Source organism: Dermacentor silvarum, chromosome 7 (assembly GCF_013339745.2).
Source record: "Dermacentor silvarum isolate Dsil-2018 chromosome 7, BIME_Dsil_1.4, whole genome shotgun sequence".
In the NCBI taxonomy this organism is placed as follows: domain Eukaryota; kingdom Metazoa; phylum Arthropoda; class Arachnida; order Ixodida; family Ixodidae; genus Dermacentor; species Dermacentor silvarum.
The window spans coordinates 176908948-176930722 of NC_051160.1; the positions used below are offsets into that span (position 1 = coordinate 176908948).

At 55.2% G+C, this 21775-nt stretch overlaps 1 protein-coding gene across 2 annotated transcripts in view; it reads left to right on the forward strand.

Moving 5' to 3' along the window:
* Positions 1–21775, forward strand: part of LOC119458717 (isoaspartyl peptidase/L-asparaginase) — a 221336-nt gene that overhangs the window by 195659 nt on the left and 3902 nt on the right. For both annotated transcript variants that reach the window (XM_037720573.2, XM_049671392.1), the window contains exons 5-6: positions 3561–3727; positions 6229–6458. In XM_037720573.2, coding sequence (XP_037576501.1) covers positions 3561–3727; positions 6229–6458 — 397 coding nt within the window. The remainder of the gene's footprint in view (positions 1–3560; positions 3728–6228; positions 6459–21775) is intronic.

Here is a 21775-nt window from a genome sequence, read left to right on the forward strand (position 1 = left end):
ATTGTGCAGATGGTTCACTGCGTATTTTCGGCTCCAAAATTACTTCCGCCGCATGCTACCAGCACAACAGTGGCCTCAAGATCTGTGTACAGAATTCTAGTGAGAGGTGCCACTCGGACGTGGATTTGGACACCACTTATTGTTACGAGCCGAAGGATTTCGTTTCCGATTGATTCATGACGCTATCAGTATTTACTGAGCCACGTTCACGCCTCGCTTTACTCGAGGCATTTTTCTATAAGTGTCGGGCAAAATACTGCCAGCTCCAGCCTCTAGGGTCACCTTCGGCTGGTCACGATCGTGTGCCCAAGAGGCGGCCCGAGCTCAATGCAATTAGAATAGTGATGCCTTTCCTAAGCTTGATTCATAAAATCAGCATGTCATTTCTATCCCGCTCTCTTTCTTTCTCTTTCTCAATTTTGTATTTTTTACTTGAAAGCAGCTTGACGCTGAGTTAGCAAATGCTGCCGCTTAGAGGCACACTGGACTCTGGAGAAAACTTGAAACCTTCTCGAATTTTCCTCGTGCGAAGAAGGGACAGTTGTGACTACAACTCGCCTTTGAGTGCAAAAGCGGAACGACCTGCTCGCCCGTAGCAGAAGAGGTGAATTAAAGTTTACACTTTCAATTGCCACCTGGATTACGGCGCTGGCAATAACCCAGGTGGTAGTAGTATCGAAGCGTCGAACTGTGCAATTTTTAAACAGGGATTCCCTGGCAAGATTCGGGCAATCTGAAAACGTGTGCGTAAGTTTCTGTGAATGCAGGCACGAATGCGTGTGTTGCCAAATTTCCGATGGAGGCTGTGTACGTTACCTTCAGTGTGACTTGAAAAAATAAAGAAATGTAATTCCGCTAGGGAACAAATACGCGCGCGGCGACGATGTTACCGTGTTTGAACTTTAGACGCAACCTCACAGTGACGACCACAACCAGGGTAGAAATTCGCTTGGAGTCCCCATATAATTGCTATCGCAATAAAAGGAAATACCTCTTGCTCAGTTACCCGTTATTTTATCATAGACAAGCACTTTTTTTTAAACCTAGTAAAAGCATTCTCACGTTCCCGAAATACTCATTTTACGGGTTGTCAGCCCGCCTGGGCAGACAACAGTAAAGGAAACGAGCCCGCGCACTTTGATAACCCGTTCTTCGCGAACACAATCGGCTCGACCACGCTGGCGCACCCTCCGTTACCGTCACTACGTCACACTAACTGAAAATGGCGCACGTGCCTTCTTACTTCTGCAAAAAGGAAACGCAATAAATATCCTATCGCGCATTCTATTATCCTTTCTTTAATAAAGCCAGTGGGCCGGCAGTATCTGTGTGTTTCCAAAGACTAGAAGGGCAAGAGGGGATGGAACGGCACCACGCGCACCGTCCGTGGCTACCGATCTTGAGATAACGGAAGACGACGAGCGAGCACAAAGTACGTCCACTGCAAGTACGAAGTGCGACAGCGCGCTCGTGATCATGAGGGAGCCTCACGCAAGACCTTCACGCTACCTTAAAGCATCCTCATTCTCAACTACAATATTTTAAATTCTGAATGGCGTTATGCTTTGCAGATGCAATAGTTGCCTTCGAATGCGGAATGAATTTCGGGCATTTTGTAATAGAGTAAGAAATTTGTCGAATTTCTTACTCCATTCCGAAACAACGCACCACCAGACGCTTTTAAAACCAAATATGCGCATAAAGAAAAATTTACCTTTGAGAGAGGGGTCCTTCTCCCATTCCTTCTTATATGCACGGCTGTATTTCGCCCACTTGTTCATGCTTAGTTTTGAGAACGGTTTTCTTACTGAACCACATGTGCAGCGGCAACAGATGGCGCCGAAACCAAAACAAAAAGAAAGCTTAGCCTGGAAAGCGCCGACATTGCCTAAAAACACAGCCTTCGAGATTGCCTAGATAACTTTTTCGCAGCAATGAGCTTTGGCTTTTCATAAACCGGCGTTCCCAAATTATGTCAGTGCTGACGTCCTTAATACAAAAATAGCCCAAATATAGCCATGTAGCCAACTCTGAATTTTCGACGCCAAGCCTCGCAAAAAGTAGCCCAATTTGGCTATTAATAGCCCAATCTGGCAACCCTACTCGTACAGTTGTTTGTGCTGGAGGAATCCAACCCAGCGTGTAGGCGCGATGAAGGGGTGGTAAGCAGCGCCACCGCTCAAACCCTACCTGCTCCTTTTTGTGTGTTTACTATGCTCGCACGCGAATAATGTTCAAACAGCGTTATCTATGGTGATATATGTAACTGGCAGTGAGAGTAGACAGTGTCTTTTCGTTATATTTTTTGCGTGTTCATTTTTCACTAGTAACATGTTCAGTTGCCCTCCTCATGAAATTACGGACGGCTCTCCGTATTTCAAAAACGGAGCTCACGTCCGTCTTTTTTACGTAGAATACCGCCGTTTTTCATAAAACAGAATGGTCTACGTAAATTTTACGTAGGTTTTTGCTGTAAAATTACGGAAATTTTTTACAGTGTGGGAGTGTTAGCCAGCGCCACCGCTCACAAACCTAGTGGCGGATGTGGAACATCCTTTCTGCCGAAGGCGTCACGAGCACGTGATCTTTTTTGGGTGATGGAAACTGGTCAATAAATCCACATATGCTACCTGGTGCTACAATGGTGAGACAATGGTGCTACAATGGTGAGAGCATCTCACGTGTAATGATATGATTAATAAAAAACGGGTCCCTCGGTTCCCTTTCTTCTCGTTGATTGTCTCTGGCTCATGACATAGCACCCTTTTGTGGCTTGCCATCATTAATCACTTTTCTCTGAGCCTTTATTTCGTATTTCTGCCCTATAGCTCAGTGCCTTCACGTGTTCTATTGGTACCTGGTGCTATGTAATGCTCTGGTCTCCAACTTTCATGTGAGAGTTCCAATATTAATTATTTTGTGTCTCGGCACAGGTTACGTTGTATTCTAGGTATAGCCATTCAATGATACAGGTGACTGAACCTTCTTTTATTCACATGGTTGGTATAGATCCATACTTGTCATTGTACAATGCAAAAGGTGCATAAAATGGCTTACGACACTGATGGCAGCACTGTCTTCCTCCTTTTTATGTGCGTAAACTATCAGCGTAAATTCAAACGGGAACAATTCTGTGTTGACTCATGCTTGTTGGATGCATTGTTTCATTTGCAGCTTTGCCTGCATTACACTTGGGACTACTATCTGCTTAGGAATTGGCCGCAGGACAGTAACACGTCACACTTTCATGTGTGACACACATGAAATTACACATAACAAGCACTCTGATCTGTTATTTCCAGTTTGCATTCTCACCTAAGCTGACTGTACATTGACAAGTATATATCAGTTCCTGCAGTATTTTACACTGGCTTGAAATGCAAGATGCATGTTGTTTTGCAATCAGGTTAGGAATGAATAGTAATTCAATCCAGATCTGAGCTACGTATGCAGCGGTCAACCTGCTGATTAAGATTTAAACGAGAAAGTTTGAGAAAAATAATTTGGCTCTACCGGGAATGGTTTTTGTTACTTTGTGATCACTTTACTGCTCTGTGCAGACAGAGCATGTGCTGTTGGTGGGGCCATCAGCAGATAGCTTTGCTCAAGAAATGGGGATCCCACTGGTTGACAATGGCTCGCTCGTCTCTGCTAAGGCCAAGCAGAGGTTGGAGGAGTTCAAGTCCTTCCGCAACACCGTCCAACGATCCATCAACGTCGATAAGAAGTGAGTGAAGCAAGGCAAATACTCAATTGATTAAAATTTGTTGCTGGGCAAGCTGATTATAATTTACTTGTAGATATTAGCATAACAAAAACAAAATTAAGCGCATCTCTGCATGCTTCGCTGCAAATTGCCCATAAGCTCGTGCTTTGTCAGTACATAGCACGGTGGAAGAATATTTAGGTGTTGACACTGCGCGCGAGCGAGCGTCCAGATTATGTTCGGCCGCGCGCGGGCGCACCGAGTAGCTCTGCTGCGACCAGATAGAGGGCGCCGCGGCCAGCGGTCCCAGCTTAGCGGCGCCGGCGGCTTGGCATTCCTCTGCCTCCGCTAAATTTTCGTTCATAGTGGAGTGAGTAAATCTCAAAGCGCGAAAAAAAATCGTTATTTCACATTAAAGTGATAAGTGTACCAGGCTTAGCTAACATGAAGGTTCCTTGTACAGGGCGTGAACACGGATCAATCGGGCAGCACTCAAAGCCCACTGAAGTTACCCTCGCGCGCACAATTTGTTTCGTCCGGTCTAGCCGTTCATCCAAGCATAAAAAATGAAAGTGTTAGTCCACGTGCTACCCCTCGATCAGAAGAAAATAGTGACTGCACCAGAAAATGTATTTCATGCTTATCGCTGCTTCCATTCACACTCAGAAAACCGTTCAATCATCGTTGCGCTAATTCAATGTGGCCGCGATATAAATTAAGAAATGAAACGGCGCAAGCTTGCGATATGCAATGCACTAGAGCAAAGTGGCTGTTCATGGCTAGAACTTAAGATCAGAATGCACATCAGCTACTCTTTCAAATGGGAATTTATTAGGCGGGACGAAGGCAGGCGTCTATCTTGAATTAGAGCATCACTACCACAGTTTACTGATGAAAACCTGAGCAAATGCCTTTTTTATTCCAATTCCACTTAACATAAACAGTGTATATTATTCGTTGGGCTTTCGTCCATTGAGGACTGAGTGGCTCTTGCAAGATCTAAAAAAAGAGGTGACTTTCTTTTTCTGAAATTTGTCGGGATATGGGGGGATGCCAACGGCCCTCACCTCGACACACCGAGCCCCGCGGTTGGCGCATGCCTGCGCATCAACCGCGGTCCGGTACAAGCTCAAGGAAACAATAGACGACAACCACGTGTACACTCGGAAAGCATTTATTACGACTGCAACTAACTCGAGCAGGCCAGCTAGCTATAGTTGACATCGCTGAGGGTTCCCTCGAAGAGAATAATACACTAGGTAAAGAAGGGCTTCCGACTTACCAACTGGGGAATATGAGGGGGCCGCGGCGTTTGCCGCGGCAAGAACGCGGTTGACTAACCACGTGCGGGAATACGGGAGCGGCGGCAGAGACTTCCGCCGTCGCCGCTTGCTGGAGACCAAAGAGATCCGGGCGATATCAGCGGGATCTCACGTGACCCACCCGGTGGCGCTGATAGCGCTTGCGATTCCTGCGCGGCGCCCGCGGAAGGAAAGTTTCCCCTCTCCCAACTCTCCCTGTCACGCATGCGCTCACGGAATACGAAGCATTTCTTGCCGGCGGCTCTGTCCGTCCCTCCCGCGTATCCAACCCCCACAGCGCATGCGCGCCCCCTCCCCCTCGCTCTCCTATCCTACGCTCCCCCCTTTCTCTCCTCTAGGAGTCCTCTACGGAGCGGCGCCCGCGTGCCACACCCCCACAGCGCATGCGCGTCCCCTCCCCCTCTCGCTCCTATCCTAAGCTCCCCCCTTTCTCTCCTCTAGGAATCCGGAGCGGCGCGCACGACAGGTGATGCGTAAAGTGGTGCGACAGCTGCATACTAAGCTGGGGGCGCCAGGGTAGTTCCGCGGTATGAAAATGACGGAGCGCGCGCGCCTCATTCTCTCTCCTGTGCAGCGCCGCGATGAGCGTTCGGGCCGCTGCCGCGAAACCATCTCCCGCTCAAGCTAACCATCTCCCCGCTGCTTCGCATCCACACATGGTGTGGATGCGGGAGATGGAGTATTTTTTTCTTTTTTTTGGTACGCCCACACCATGTGGAAAATGGCAGAGGAATTTTCCTCGCAGTGCTTTGCAACCTGTTTTGGACGTTGCGACTATATCATGTTCTTTGCGGTTGGCATGAACGTTGTTTCAGAATAAAAATTTGTCGTCTTATCTATTACGAACTTTTGTCATGGCTACCAAAAGATAACTCGCGATATCTGACAAATAAATGAAAAGTTGAAGCGCACTCTTTATTTCGCATGGTACACATGACGTACACATGGCACTGCTCATGGAACAGTGTTGATGGAAATGTTAACGACGTGTCGAAAAGCTTTCAGCTAAACTGATCGATTTCCTGTTGTCTGGCAAGAAAAGAATGAGACCAGTGCGAGAGTGCCTGTGTTGCTTTCTATCTTTTTTTCTGAACATAACTAAATTGTGGTTTCAATTTACCTACACTACCTTATTACAGGACATTCCTCCTTGTTGCAGACGCGTGTCTTGCATATAATGAGCGCTTGACCTCGACGCAGAGAGCATGACACAGTGGGTGCTGTGGCAGTGGACGTGGCCGGCCATGTGGCGTGTGCCACATCGACAGGGGGCCTGACGGGCCAACGTTGCGGCCGGGTGGGTGACAGCCCTCTGGTGGGCGCTGGTGGGTTCGCTGACGACTCTGTGTGTGCCATCTCCACCACTGGCCATGGCGAGGCAATTGCTAGGTCGTGCCTGGCATATGACATGGCTATGCGCTTACAAGCCGGTGAGTTTGCGGCTCCTGTGAACTATGCTTTAGCAGAGTTGGGCAAGGTCCTGCATAGCTTTTGCATGCTTTTGCATGCTTTTAGCGCAAATTGTGTGACAGGAAACACAAGAGGGACAAGATAGGATGCGCCTGGCGTCATATACCGTCCCTCTCGTGTTTCCTTTCACTTACTTTGCGCCAAAAATCTTTCGTTTAATCCTGTAAGGAATCTTGTTTCTAATAGTATCCATTAAGGCCGCTGGGTGGTTGTCAATGTGTGCCAACCGGCCTTTGGACTCGTAGGACTCATTTGATTTTCGACTGCAACATCGGAGCATCAGGGGGTACATCATGTCTGATTTCCACTGGTCAACAGCACGGCGTATGATATAGAGTCCCAATGAGAGTACTGTAGATAAGGAGCCTATAAACAATGATGTGCATGACACAGGAAGAAGGAGGCTTGAGGTGATGAGCAGTAGTTAAGCAAGGAAGACCTTCTCAAAACATTGACTTCAGCGACATATCTTGTTTAACTGCTAACAAGGCTGAAAGTTGGACAAGTTGGGTTATGCAAATGCAAGGACGAGCGCTCGTTCTTGTATTCTTTCCAGTTGCACTGCTTGGAGAAGAATGTTCAGCTATTACTTATCAAATAAATACGTAAAGTGTTCCTATACACATATAGATGAGACAACTTGGAGAGTTAACTATAAATACACAGACAGGCAGGGTTACAAGGCATTAGCTCAGTCATTAAACAAGACAACACATGTTTACTAGCTTTCCTTTTTCTCGTGAACAATGAATGAGTAAATTATGGGGTTTTACATGCCAAAATCACGATCTGATTGTGAGGCATGTCATAGTGGGGGCTCTGGAATAATTTGGACCACCTGAGGTTCTTTAACGTGCACCTAAATCTAAGTACACGGGCGTTTTCGCATTTCGCCCCCATCGAAATGCGGCCGCCGTTGCCGGGATTTGATCCCGCGACCTGGTGCTTAGCAGCCCAACACCATAGCCAATAAGCAACCACGGCGGGTAACAATAGTTGACAAAAGGAGCAGGTAAAGGTCTATCTACGATTACGCAATTCACAGAACCTGTTCACGATCTCTCTGGCACAATTCATTCCCGCGGTCAGACAGACATAATGTTTTTAGAATCCACAAAAGCATTTCACAAGGTGTTTATTCAACGTGATTGTTAAATATTCATGCTATAATAAAGCTCTTCATCTTTAAGAACCCAACATAATACGGACGTTTCACTCTTATCTTTGCAATCGTAGGTAGTGCGTTCTAATTCACGATAAAAAATCAATACCAGCTAAAGGTGCTTCCGGAGTTCACCATGAGAGTCTTTTATACACCTTTTTATTTTCGATTTTTATCACTGACCTGCCAAGCGATATTATGGTACCAATACGGCTGTTCGCTGATGACTGCATAAAGCATAATTCAATATTGTTTTCCTACCTTACAGTACGGATGGAGGGGTTATAGAAAAAAGCTGCGTCAGGGCAGCTTGACGAGTCTACGATAACTACTGTTTCAGATCAAGCAGTCTCAAGTTTAAATTGCCAGAAAAATGGAACGTTTGAGCAGTGAGTGGCAGATGGAGTGAAGTGCGTCATTGTCAATTGTGAAGGCACTTAGTAGAGGTAAACATCTTACAATGCACATATTCTATAAATGAGCATCGACTTGTCATTGACGAGAACACAAATATTTGTGCCTATCAATAACTTGTGATTTTATATGGAATTTTCATGTAGCTGGATAACGTTTCCTCCAAGGCCAATAAAGCATTGTGGAGCCTTCGGCGAAACTCGCGTAATGCAAGTCCTGAAATTAAATGCTTGGCACTCAGTCGCCAATCGATAATTCGGACTCGACGGGGACTGCCTAAAAGTCGGAATAATCTGGAGTTTGCTATGTCAGATTCGCCAGAAAACAAGTGGCTTAAATTCATTCCACAAGTGGAAAAAGAAATGTTCCACTTGTGCCGCCAAATATATTCCGCCTTTTCGGAAAGTGCAGAGACCGGTCTAACAATGATTGCGGTGATGGCCATACAGATAAGCATCCGAAATGAACGAAGGCGTGACGGCGGCATGAGCAAAAATGTCGCAGTTTCGCCCGAAAGACGAAGCATCAATTGCGATAGCAGATTAGTAGAGAGCTATACGGAGTAGGGATAGTAGTTTTATCGGCTGCATAGACTTGGACACATTCACTATATTAACTGAATTAACAAGCATGGTGTCAGCGTGCACAAGCAAACATGAATGGATCACACTCGATGACCGCAGACAACCACTGTCAAAACGCTCGCGTGAGCAAGCGCGGCCGCAGCAGCAAGCGAAGGTTCGTGTGGTCTATCGCTTCAATGAAAACTGATCGGCGAAAGCACAGTGCCTACAAAAGTAGGAGCCGTGTGAAGATCACTTTCAAGATAGGGAGCGCGCGACCGCCCGCAGCCGCGCGAAGTACAAGTACGCAGTTGCTGGCATAGTAGAAGCTGCACCCCTACCCCCCACTGCCTTCCCGCTTTCCTCCTTTCGCGTGGGAGATTGAGTCGCCAGTTCCCCTTGCGCCCGATTACAAGATACGCAGTTGGTGCCGCAGCTAAACGTCACCTCCCCTTCCTCACTCCCTCCCATCCCCCCACGGCCTTTCGCACGACAGAAGACGTCGCGTTTGCTCTCCGCCGTGCGATCGCTCTCCGTGAAAGCGCTTGTCCCGCGCGCGCGCTTTCACTCGCACATAAACATACGGCGCACAGCGACGATTTTATCGCCGTTGAACTTTATACGGAACCTCACGGCGACAAAGACGACGGCAACGCCGATGGCAGAAATCCGCTTGGAGTATCCATATAATTGCTATCGCATCACCGACGCGCACGCCAGTATGACTCATCGCCGCCACCACTATCGCGATAAGCATCTTCAGCCATCTGCTGGGCAGTGCGCGTGGCGTAGTTCACGCTTTTAATAGGCGATAACCGAAACGTGCCGCCGTTCCCTGCCACCTCTTTGGGATGGGGTGAAGCGTTTGAAGCGTATGGGATGAAGCTCTTGCTGGATATGAAACTGAAACGCTGCGCACAACACTCGGGGCGCTTTCTTTCGCTGCGCGCGATCTCTGGAACGGGACGGAGCGATTGCATTACCTTTCTTCGCGTCGGTTTATCTCTGAGAATTCGCTGCGCGCGTTTGTGGCACGCGTCGCAGAACTCTCGGATACCTTTTATAACCAAAGCTAGGCGAAACGAAAGACCGTTCGTTCCAAGTTTCGATAAACGTCTCCATTGGCTGCGCCGTCAGTTACGTCGTTCTCCAGGTCGCACCCAAGCGCGCGCGCCATTGGTAGCGCCGTTAGTAACGTCGTTCTAGCGCTGCGTCGTACCTGCTCTACCCGCAACGCCGGCTCCTCAGCTCGCCGTTGTCGCGTGCGTCCGATATCTCGAGTTAGCTCGGCGTCGTGGTTAGAAGCATGCGCCCGCCATTGGCGCTTGCGTTCGACTTCGCGGTTTAAACGTGGACGTTTCGTCGCAGCTGAAGCCAAAGTGTCGCTCGAGAAACTCCCGTCGAAAGCGCGCGTTAGCCCTGGCGAACGCGTTCCCGCCATTGCCACGTTTACGCTGCTCTGCCCGCAACGCCGCTTCCTCGGCTCGCCGTTATCGCACGCGTTCGATATCTCGAGTTAGCTCGGCGTCGTGGTTAGCAGCATCCGCCCGCCATTGGCGCTTGCGTTCGACTTCGCGGTTTAAACGTGGACGTTTCGTCGCAGCTGAAGCCAAAGTGTCGCTCGAGAAACTCCCGTCGAAAGCGCGCGTTAGCCCTGGCGAACGCGTTCCCGCCATTGCCACGTTGACGCTGCTCTGCCCGCAACGCCGCTTCCTCGGCTCGCCGTTATCGCACGCGTTCGATATCTCGAGTTAGCTCGGCGTCGTGGTTAGAAGCATGCGCCCGCCATTGGCGCTTGCGTTCGACTTCGCGGTTTAAACGTGGACGTTTCGTCGCAGCTGAAGCCAAAGTGTCGCTCGAGAAACTCCCGTCGAAAGCGCGCGTTAGCCCTGGCGAACGCGTTCCCGCCATTGCCACGTTGACGCTGCTCTGCCCGCAACGCCGCTTCCTCGGCTCGCCGTTATCGCACGCGTTCGATATCTCGAGTTAGCTCGGCGTCGTGGTTAGCAGCATCCGCCCGCCATTGGCGCTTGCGTTCGACTTCGCGGTTTAAACGTGGACGTTTCGTCGCAGCTGAAGCCAAAGTGTCGCTCGAGAAACTCCCGTCGAAAGCGCGCGTTAGCCCTGGCGAACGCGTTCCCGCCATTGCCACGTTGACGCTGCTCTGCCCGCAACGCCGCTTCCTCGGCTCGCCGTTATCGCACGCGTTCGATATCTCGAGTTAGCTCGGCGTCGTGGTTAGAAGCATGCGCCCGCCATTGGCGCTTGCGTTCGACTTCGCGGTTTAAACGTGGACGTTTCGTCGCAGCTGAAGCCAAAGTGTCGCTCGAGAAACTCCCGTCGAAAGCGCGCGTTAGCCCTGGCGAACGCGTTCCCGCCATTGCCACGTTGACGCTGCTCTGCCCGCAACGCCGCTTCCTCGGCTCGCCGTTATCGCACGCGTTCGATATCTCGAGTTAGCTCGGCGTCGTGGTTAGCAGCATCCGCCCGCCATTGGCGCTTGCGTTCGACTTCGCGGTTTAAACGTGGACGTTTCGTCGCAGCTGAAGCCAAAGTGTCGCTCGAGAAACTCCCGTCGAAAGCGCGCGTTAGCCCTGGCGAACGCGTTCCCGCCATTGCCACGTTGTACGCTGCTCTGCCCGCAACGCCGCTTCCTCGGCTCGCCGTTATCGCACGCGTTCGATATCTCGAGTTAGCTCGGCGTCGTGGTTAGCAGCATGCCGCCCGCCATTGGCGCTTGCGTTCGACTTCGCGGTTTAAACGTGGACGTTTCGTCGCAGCTGAAGCCAAAGTGTCGCTCGAGAAACTCCCGTCGAAAGCGCGCGTTAGCCCTGGCGAACGCGTTCCCGCCATTGCCACGTTGACGCTGCTCTGCCCGCAACGCCGCTTCCTCGGCTCGCCGTTATCGCACGCGTTCGATATCTCGAGTTAGCTCGGCGTCGTGGTTAGCAGCATCCGCCCGCCATTGGCGCTTGCGTTCGACTTCGCGGTTTAAACGTGGACGTTTCGTCGCAGCTGAAGCCAAAGTGTCGCTCGAGAAACTCCCGTCGAAAGCGCGCGTTAGCCCTGGCGAACGCGTTCCCGCCATTGCCACGTTGACGCTGCTCTGCCCGCAACGCCGCTTCCTCGGCTCGCCGTTATCGCACGCGTTCGATATCTCGAGTTAGCTCGGCGTCGTGGTTAGAAGCATGCGCCCGCCATTGGCGCTTGCGTTCGACTTCGCGGTTTAAACGTGGACGTTTCGTCGCAGCTGAAGCCAAAGTGTCGCTCGAGAAACTCCCGTCGAAAGCGCGCGTTAGCCCTGGCGAACGCGTTCCCGCCATTGCCACGTTGACGCTGCTCTGCCCGCAACGCCGCTTCCTCGGCTCGCCGTTATCGCACGCGTTCGATATCTCGAGTTAGCTCGGCGTCGTGGTTAGCAGCATCCGCCCGCCATTGGCGCTTGCGTTCGACTTCGCGGTTTAAACGTGGACGTTTCGTCGCAGCTGAAGCCAAAGTGTCGCTCGAGAAACTCCTGTCGAAAGCGCGCGTTAGCCCTGGCGAACGCGTTCCCGCCATTGCCACGTTGACGCTGCTCTGCCCGCAACGCCGCTACCTCGGCTCGCCGTTATCGCACGCGTTCGATATCTCGAGTTAGCTCGGCGTCGTGGTTAGCAGCATCCGCCCGCCATTGGCGCTTGCGTTCGACTTCGCGGTTTAAACGTGGACGTTTCGTCGCAGCTGAAGCCAAAGTGTCGCTCGAGAAACTCCCGTCGAAAGCGCGCGTTAGCCCTGGCGAACGCGTTCCCGCCATTGCCACGTTGACGCTGCTCTGCCCGCAACGCCGCTTCCTCGGCTCGCCGTTATCGCACGCGTCCGATATCTCGAGTTAGCTCGGCGTCGTGGTTAGCAGCATCCGCCCGCCATTGGCGCTTGCGTTCGACTTCGCGGTTTAAACGTGGACGTTTCGTCGCAGCTGAAGCCAAAGTGTCGCTCGAGAAACTCCCGTCGAAAGCGCGCGTTAGCCCTGGCGAACGCGTTCCCGCCATTGCCACGTTGACGCTGCTCTGCCCGCAACGCCGCTTCCTCGGCTCGCCGTTATCGCACGCGTCCGATATCTCGAGTTAGCTCGGCGTCGTGGTTAGCAGCATCCGCCCGCCATTGGCGCTTGCGTTCGACTTCGCGGTTTAAACGTGGACGTTTCGTCGCAGCTGAAGCCAAAGTGTCGCTCGAGAAACTCCCGTCGAAAGCGCGCGTTAGCCCTGGCGAACGCGTTCCCGCCATTGCCACGTTGACGCTGCTCTGCCCGCAACGCCGCTTCCTCGGCTCACCGTTATCGCACGCGTCCGATATCTCGAGTTAGCTCGGCGTCGTGGTTAGCAGCATCCGCCCGCCATTGGCGCTTGCGTTCGACTTCGCGGTTTAAACGTGGACGTTTCGTCGCAGCTGAAGCCAAAGTGTCGCTCGAGAAACTCCCGTCGAAAGCGCGCGTTAGCCCTGGCGAACGCGTTCCCGCCATTGCCACGTTGACGCTGCTCTGCCCGCAACGCCGCTTCCTCGGCTCGCCGTTATCGCACGCATTCGATATCTCGAGTTAGCTCGGCGTCGTGGTTAGCAGCATCCGCCCGCCATTGGCGCTTGCGTTCGACTTCGCGGTTTAAACGTGGACGTTTCGTCGCAGCTGAAGCCAAAGTGTCGCTCGAGAAACTCCCGTCGAAAGCGCGCGTTAGCCCTGGCGAACGCGTTCCCGCCATTGCCACGTTGACGCTGCTCTGCCCGCAACGCCGCTTCCTCGGCTCGCCGTTATCGCACGCGTTCGATATCTCGAGTTAGCTCGGCGTCGTGGTTAGAAGCATGCCGCCCGCCATTGGCGCTTGCGTTCGACTTCGCGGTTTAAACGTGGACGTTTCGTCGCAGCTGAAGCCAAACGTGTCGCTCGAGAAACTCCCGTCGAAAGCGCGCGTTAGCCCTGGCGAACGCGTTCCCGCCATTGCCACGTTGACGCTGCTCTGCCCGCAACGCCGCTTCCTCGGCTCGCCGTTATCGCACGCGTTCGATATCTCGAGTTAGCTCGGCGTCGTGGTTAGAAGCATGCCGCCCGCCATTGGCGCTTGCGTTCGACTTCGCGGTTTAAACGTGGACGTTTCGTCGCAGCTGAAGCCAAAGTGTCGCTCGAGAAACTCCCGTCGAAAGCGCGCGTTAGCCCTGGCGAACGCGTTCCCGCCATTGCCACGTTGACGCTGCTCTGCCCGCAACGCCGCTTCCTCGGCTCGCCGTTATCGCACGCGTTCGATATCTCGAGTTAGCTCGGCGTCGTGGTTAGCAGCATGCGCCCGCCATTGGCGCTTGCGTTCGACTTCGCGGTTTAAACGTGGACGTTTCGTCGCAGCTGAAGCCAAAGTGTCGCTCGAGAAACTCCCTTCGAAAGCGCGCGTTAGCCCTGGCGAACGCGTTCCCGCCATTGCCACGTTGACGCTGCTCTGCCCGCAACGCCGCTTCCTCGGCTCGCCGTTATCGCACGCGTTCGATATCTCGAGTTAGCTCGGCGTCGTGGTTAGCAGCATCCGCCCGCCATTGGCGCTTGCGTTCGACTTCGCGGTTTAAACGTGGACGTTTCGTCGCAGCTGAAGCCAAAGTGTCGCTCGAGAAACTCCCGTCGAAAGCGCGCGTTAGCCCTGGCGAACGCGTTCCCGCCATTGCCACGTTGACGCTGCTCTGCCCGCAACGCCGCTTCCTCGGCTCGCCGTTATCGCACGCGTTCGATATCTCGAGTTAGCTCGGCGTCGTGGTTAGCAGCATGCCGCCCGCCATTGGCGCTTGCGTTCGACTTCGCGGTTTAAACGTGGACGTTTCGTCGCAGCTGAAGCCAAAGTGTCGCTCGAGAAACTCCCGTCGAAAGCGCGCGTTAGCCCTGGCGAACGCGTTCCCGCCATTGCCACGTTGACGCTGCTCTGCCCGCAACGCCGCTTCCTCGGCTCGCCGTTATCGCACGCGTTCGATATCTCGAGTTAGCTCGGCGTCGTGGTTAGCAGCATGCGCCCGCCATTGGCGCTTGCGTTCGACTTCGCGGTTTAAACGTGGACGTTTCGTCGCAGCTGAAGCCAAAGTGTCGCTCGAGAAACTCCCGTCGAAAGCGCGCGTTAGCCCTGGCGAACGCGTTCCCGCCATTGCCACGTTGACGCTGCTCTGCCCGCAACGCCGCTTCCTCGGCTCGCCGTTATCGCACGCGTTCGATATCTCGAGTTAGCTCGGCGTCGTGGTTAGAAGCATGCGCCCGCCATTGGCGCTTGCGTTCGACTTCGCGGTTTAAACGTGGACGTTTCGTCGCAGCTGAAGCCAAAGTGTCGCTCGAGAAACTCCCGTCGAAAGCGCGCGTTAGCCCTGGCGAACGCGTTCCCGCCATTGCCACGTTGACGCTGCTCTGCCCGCAACGCCGCTTCCTCGGCTCGCCGTTATCGCACGCGTTCGATATCTCGAGTTAGCTCGGCGTCGTGGTTAGCAGCATCCGCCCGCCATTGGCGCTTGCGTTCGACTTCGCGGTTTAAACGTGGACGTTTCGTCGCAGCTGAAGCCAAAGTGTCGCTCGAGAAACTCCCGTCGAAAGCGCGCGTTAGCCCTGGCGAACGCGTTCCCGCCATTGCCACGTTGACGCTGCTCTGCCCGCAACGCCGCTTCCTCGGCTCGCCGTTATCGCACGCGTTCGATATCTCGAGTTAGCTCGGCGTCGTGGTTAGCAGCATCCGCCCGCCATTGGCGCTTGCGTTCGACTTCGCGGTTTAAACGTGGACGTTTCGTCGCAGCTGAAGCCAAAGTGTCGCTCGAGAAACTCCCGTCGAAAGCGCGCGTTAGCCCTGGCGAACGCGTTCCCGCCATTGCCACGTTGACGCTGCTCTGCCCGCAACGCCGCTTCCTCGGCTCGCCGTTATCGCACGCGTTCGATATCTCGAGTTAGCTCGGCGTCGTGGTTAGCAGCATGCGCCCGCCATTGGCGCTTGCGTTCGACTTCGCGGTTTAAACGTGGACGTTTCGTCGCAGCTGAAGCCAAAGTGTCGCTCGAGAAACTCCCGTCGAAAGCGCGCGTTAGCCCTGGCGAACGCGTTCCCGCCATTGCCACGTTGACGCTGCTCTGCCCGCAACGCCGCTTCCTCGGCTCGCCGTTATCGCACGCGTTCGATATCTCGAGTTAGCTCGGCGTCGTGGTTAGAAGCATGCGCCCGCCATTGGCGCTTGCGTTCGACTTCGCGGTTTAAACGTGGACGTTTCGTCGCAGCTGAAGCCAAAGTGTCGCTCGAGAAACTCCCTTCGAAAGCGCGCGTTAGCCCTGGCGAACGCGTTCCCGCCATTGCCACGTTGACGCTGCTCTGCCCGCAACGCCGCTTCCTCGGCTCGCCGTTATCGCACGCGTTCGATATCTCGAGTTAGCTCGGCGTCGTGGTTAGAAGCATGCGCCCGCCATTGGCGCTTGCGTTCGACTTCGCGGTTTAAACGTGGACGTTTCGTCGCAGCTGAAGCCAAAGTGTCGCTCGAGAAACTCCCTTCGAAAGCGCGCGTTAGCCCTGGCGAACGCGTTCCCGCCATTGCCACGTTGACGCTGCTCTGCCCGCAACGCCGCTTCCTCGGCTCGCCGTTATCGCACGCGTTCGATATCTCGAGTTAGCTCGGCGTCGTGGTTAGAAGCATGCGCCCGCCATTGGCGCTTGCGTTCGACTTCGCGGTTTAAACGTGGACGTTTCGTCGCAGCTGAAGCCAAAGTGTCGCTCGAGAAACTCCCGTCGAAAGCGCGCGTTAGCCCTGGCGAACGCGTTCCCGCCATTGCCACGTTGACGCTGCTCTGCCCGCAACGCCGCTTCCTCGGCTCGCCGTTATCGCACGCGTCGATATCTCGAGTTAGCTCGGCGTCGTGGTTAGCAGCATCCGCCCGCCATTGGCGCTTGCGTTCGACTTCGCGGTTTAAACGTGGACGTTTCGTCGCAGCTGAAGCCAAAGTGTCGCTCGAGAAACTCCCGTCGAAAGCGCGCGTTAGCCCTGGCGAACGCGTTCCCGCCATTGCCACGTTGACGCTGCTCTGCCCGCAACGCCGCTTCCTCGGCTCGCCGTTATCGCACGCGTTCGATATCTCGAGTTAGCTCGGCGTCGTGGTTAGCAGCATCCGCCCGCCATTGGCGCTTGCGTTCGACTTCGCGGTTTAAACGTGGACGTTTCGTCGCAGCTGAAGCCAAAGTGTCGCTCGAGAAACTCCCGTCGAAAGCGCGCGTTAGCCCTGGCGAACGCGTTCCCGCCATTGCCACGTTGACGCTGCTCTGCCCGCAACGCCGCTTCCTCGGCTCGCCGTTATCGCACGCGTTCGATATCTCGAGTTAGCTCGGCGTCGTGGTTAGCAAGCATCCGCCCGCCATTGGCGCTTGCGTTCGACTTCGCGGTTTAAACGTGGACGTTTCGTCGCAGCTGAAGCCAAAGTGTCGCTCGAGAAACTCCCGTCGAAAGCGCGCGTTAGCCCTGGCGAACGCGTTCCCGCCATTGCCACGTTGACGCTGCTCTGCCCGCAACGCCGCTTCCTCGGCTCGCCGTTATCGCACGCGTTCGATATCTCGAGTTAGCTCGGCGTCGTGGTTAGCAGCATCCGCCCGCCATTGGCGCTTGCGTTCGACTTCGCGGTTTAAACGTGGACGTTTCGTCGCAGCTGAAGCCAAAGTGTCGCTCGAGAAACTCCCGTCGAAAGCGCGCGTTAGCCCTGGCGAACGCGTTCCCGCCATTGCCACGTTGACGCTGCTCTGCCCGCAACGCCGCTTCCTCGGCTCGCCGTTATCGCACGCGTTCGATATCTCGAGTTAGCTCGGCGTCGTGGTTAGCAGCATCCGCCCGCCATTGGCGCTTGCGTTCGACTTCGCGGTTTAAACGTGGACGTTTCGTCGCAGCTGAAGCCAAAGTGTCGCTCGAGAAACTCCCGTCGAAAGCGCGCGTTAGCCCTGGCGAACGCGTTCCCGCCATTGCCACGTTGACGCTGCTCTGCCCGCAACGCCGCTTCCTCGGCTCGCCGTTATCGCACGCGTTCGATATCTCGAGTTAGCTCGGCGTCGTGGTTAGCAGCATCCGCCCGCCATTGGCGCTTGCGTTCGACTTCGCGGTTTAAACGTGGACGTTTCGTCGCAGCTGAAGCCAAAGTGTCGCTCGAGAAACTCCCGTCGAAAGCGCGCGTTAGCCCTGGCGAACGCGTTCCCGCCATTGCCACGTTGACGCTGCTCTGCCCGCAACGCCGCTTCCTCGGCTCGCCGTTATCGCACGCGTTCGATATCTCGAGTTAGCTCGGCGTCGTGGTTAGAAGCATGCGCCCGCCATTGGCGCTTGCGTTCGACTTCGCGGTTTAAACGTGGACGTTTCGTCGCAGCTGAAGCCAAAGTGTCGCTCGAGAAACTCCCGTCGAAAGCGCGCGTTAGCCCTGGCGAACGCGTTCCCGCCATTGCCACGTTGACGCTGCTCTGCCCGCAACGCCGCTTCCTCGGCTCGCCGTTATCGCACGCGTTCGATATCTCGAGTTAGCTCGGCGTCGTGGTTAGCAGCATCCGCCCGCCATTGGCGCTTGCGTTCGACTTCGCGGTTTAAACGTGGACGTTTCGTCGCAGCTGAAGCCAAAGTGTCGCTCGAGAAACTCCCGTCGAAAGCGCGCGTTAGCCCTGGCGAACGCGTTCCCGCCATTGCCACGTTGACGCTGCTCTGCCCGCAACGCCGCTTCCTCGGCTCGCCGTTATCGCACGCGTTCGATATCTCGAGTTAGCTCGGCGTCGTGGTTAGAAGCATGCGCCCGCCATTGGCGCTTGCGTTCGACTTCGCGGTTTAAACGTGGACGTTTCGTCGCAGCTGAAGCCAAAGTGTCGCTCGAGAAACTCCCGTCGAAAGCGCGCGTTAGCCCTGGCGAACGCGTTCCCGCCATTGCCACGTTGACGCTGCTCTGCCCGCAACGCCGCTTCCTCGGCTCGCCGTTATCGCACGCGTTCGATATCTCGAGTTAGCTCGGCGTCGTGGTTAGAAGCATGCGCCCGCCATTGGCGCTTGCGTTCGACTTCGCGGTTTAAACGTGGACGTTTCGTCGCAGCTGAAGCCAAAGTGTCGCTCGAGAAACTCCCGTCGAAAGCGCGCGTTAGCCCTGGCGAACGCGTTCCCGCCATTGCCACGTTGACGCTGCTCTGCCCGCAACGCCGCTTCCTCGGCTCGCCGTTATCGCACGCGTTCGATATCTCGAGTTAGCTCGGCGTCGTGGTTAGCAGCATCCGCCCGCCATTGGCGCTTGCGTTCGACTTCGCGGTTTAAACGTGGACGTTTCGTCGCAGCTGAAGCCAAAGTGTCGCTCGAGAAACTCCCGTCGAAAGCGCGCGTTAGCCCTGGCGAACGCGTTCCCGCCATTGCCACGTTGACGCTGCTCTGCCCGCAACGCCGCTTCCTCGGCTCGCCGTTATCGCACGCGTTCGATATCTCGAGTTAGCTCGGCGTCGTGGTTAGCAGCATCCGCCCGCCATTGGCGCTTGCGTTCGACTTCGCGGTTTAAACGTGGACGTTTCGTCGCAGCTGAAGCCAAAGTGTCGCTCGAGAAACTCCCGTCGAAAGCGCGCGTTAGCCCTGGCGAACGCGTTCCCGCCATTGCCACGTTGACGCTGCTCTGCCCGCAACGCCGCTTCCTCGGCTCGCCGTTATCGCACGCGTTCGATATCTCGAGTTAGCTCGGCGTCGTGGTTAGCAGCATCCGCCCGCCATTGGCGCTTGCGTTCGACTTCGCGGTTTAAACGTGGACGTTTCGTCGCAGCTGAAGCCAAAGTGTCGCTCGAGAAACTCCCGTCGAAAGCGCGCGTTAGCCCTGGCGAACGCGTTCCCGCCATTGCCACGTTGACGCTGCTCTGCCCGCAACGCCGCTTCCTCGGCTCGCCGTTATCGCACGCGTTCGATATCTCGAGTTAGCTCGGCGTCGTGGTTAGAAGCATCCGCCCGCCATTGGCGCTTGCGTTCGACTTCGCGGTTTAAACGTGGACGTTTCGTCGCAGCTGAAGCCAAAGTGTCGCTCGAGAAACTCCCGTCGAAAGCGCGCGTTAGCCCTGGCGAACGCGTTCCCGCCATTGCCACGTTGACGCTGCTCTGCCCGCAACGCCGCTTCCTCGGCTCGCCGTTATCGCACGCGTTCGATATCTCGAGTTAGCTCGGCGTCGTGGTTAGCAGCATCCGCCCGCCATTGGCGCTTGCGTTCGACTTCGCGGTTTAAACGTGGACGTTTCGTCGCAGCTGAAGCCAAAGTGTCGCTCGAGAAACTCCCGTCGAAAGCGCGCGTTAGCCCTGGCGAACGCGTTCCCGCCATTGCCACGTTGACGCTGCTCTGCCCGCAACGCCGCTTCCTCGGCTCGCCGTTATCGCACGCGTTCGATATCTCGAGTTAGCTCGGCGTCGTGGTTAGAAGCATGCGCCCGCCATTGGCGCTTGCGTTCGACTTCGCGGTTTAAACGTGGACGTTTCGTCGCAGCTGAAGCCAAAGTGTCGCTCGAGAAACTCCCGTCGAAAGCGCGCGTTAGCCCTGGCGAACGCGTTCCCGCCATTGCCACGTTGACGCTGCTCTGCCCGCAACGCCGCTTCCTCGGCTCGCCGTTATCGCACGCGTCCGATATCTCGAGTTAGCTCGGCGTCGTGGTTAGCAGCATCCGCCCGCCATTGGCGCTTGCGTTCGACTTCGCGGTTTAAACGTGGACGTTTCGTCGCAGCTGAAGCCAAAGTGTCGCTCGAGAAACTCCCGTCGAAAGCGCTCGTTAGCCCTGGCGAACGCGTTCCCGCCATTGGCACGTTGACGCTGCTCTGCCCGCAACGCCGCTTCCTCGGCTCGCCGTCATCGCACGCGTCCGATATCTCGAGTTAGCTCGGCGTCGTGGTTAGCAGCATCCGCCCGCCATTGGCGCTTGCGTTCGACTTCGCGGTTTAAACGTGGACGTTTCGTCGCAGCTGAAGCCAAAGTGTCGCTCGAGAAACTCCCGTCGAAAGCGCGCGTTAGCCCTGGCGAACGCGTTCCCGCCATTGCCACGTTGACGCTGCTCTGCCCGCAACGCCACTTCCTCGGCTCACCGTTATCGCACGCGTTCCGATATCTCGAGTTAGCTCGGCGTCGTGGTTAGCAGCATCCGCCCGCCATTGGCGCTTGCGTTCGACTTCGCGGTTTAAACGTGGACGTTTCGTCGCAGCTGAAGCCAAAGTGTCGCTCGAGAAACTCCCGTCGAAAGCGCGCGTTAGCCCTGGCGAACGCGTTCCCGCCATTGGCCACGTTGACGCTGCTCTGCCCGCAACGCCGCTTCCTCGGCTCGCCGTCATCGCACGCGTCCGATATCTCGAGTTAGCTCGGCGTCGTGGTTAGCAGCATCCGCCCGCCATTGGCGCTTGCGTTCGACTTCGCGGTTTAAACGTGGACGTTTCGTCGCAGCTGAAGCCAAAGTGTCGCTCGAGAAACTCCCGTCGAAAGCGCGCGTTAGCCCTGGCGAACGCGTTCCCGCCATTGCCACGTTGACGCTGCTCTGCCCGCAACGCCACTTCCTCGGCTCACCGTTATCGCACGCGTCCGATATCTCGAGTTAGCTCGGCGTCGTGGTTAGCAGCATCCGCCCGCCATTGGCGCTTGCGTTCGACTTCGCGGTTTAAACGTGGACGTTTCGTCGCAGCTGAAGGCAAAGTGTCGCTCGAGAAACTCCCGTCGAAAGCGCGCGTTAGCCCTGGCGAACGCGTTCCCGCCATTGCCACGTTGACGCTGCTCTGCCCGCAACGCCGCTTCCTCGGCTCGCCGTTATCGCACGCGTTCGATATCTAGAGTTAGCTCGGCGTCGTGGTTAGCAGCATCCGCCCGCCATTGGCGCTTGCGTTCGACTTCGCGGTTTAAACGTGGACGTTTCGTCGCAGCTGAAGCCAAAGTGTCGCTCGAGAAACTCCCGTCGAAAGCGCGCGTTAGCCCTGGCGAACGCGTTCCCGCCATTGCCACGTTGACGCTGCTCTGCCCGCAACGCCGCTTCCTCGGCTCACCGTTATCGCACGCGTCCGATATCTCGAGTTAGCTCGGCGTCGTGGTTAGCAGCATCCGCCCGCCATTGGCGCTTGCGTTCGACTTCGCGGTTTAAACGTGGACGTTTCGTCGCAGCTGAAGCCAAAG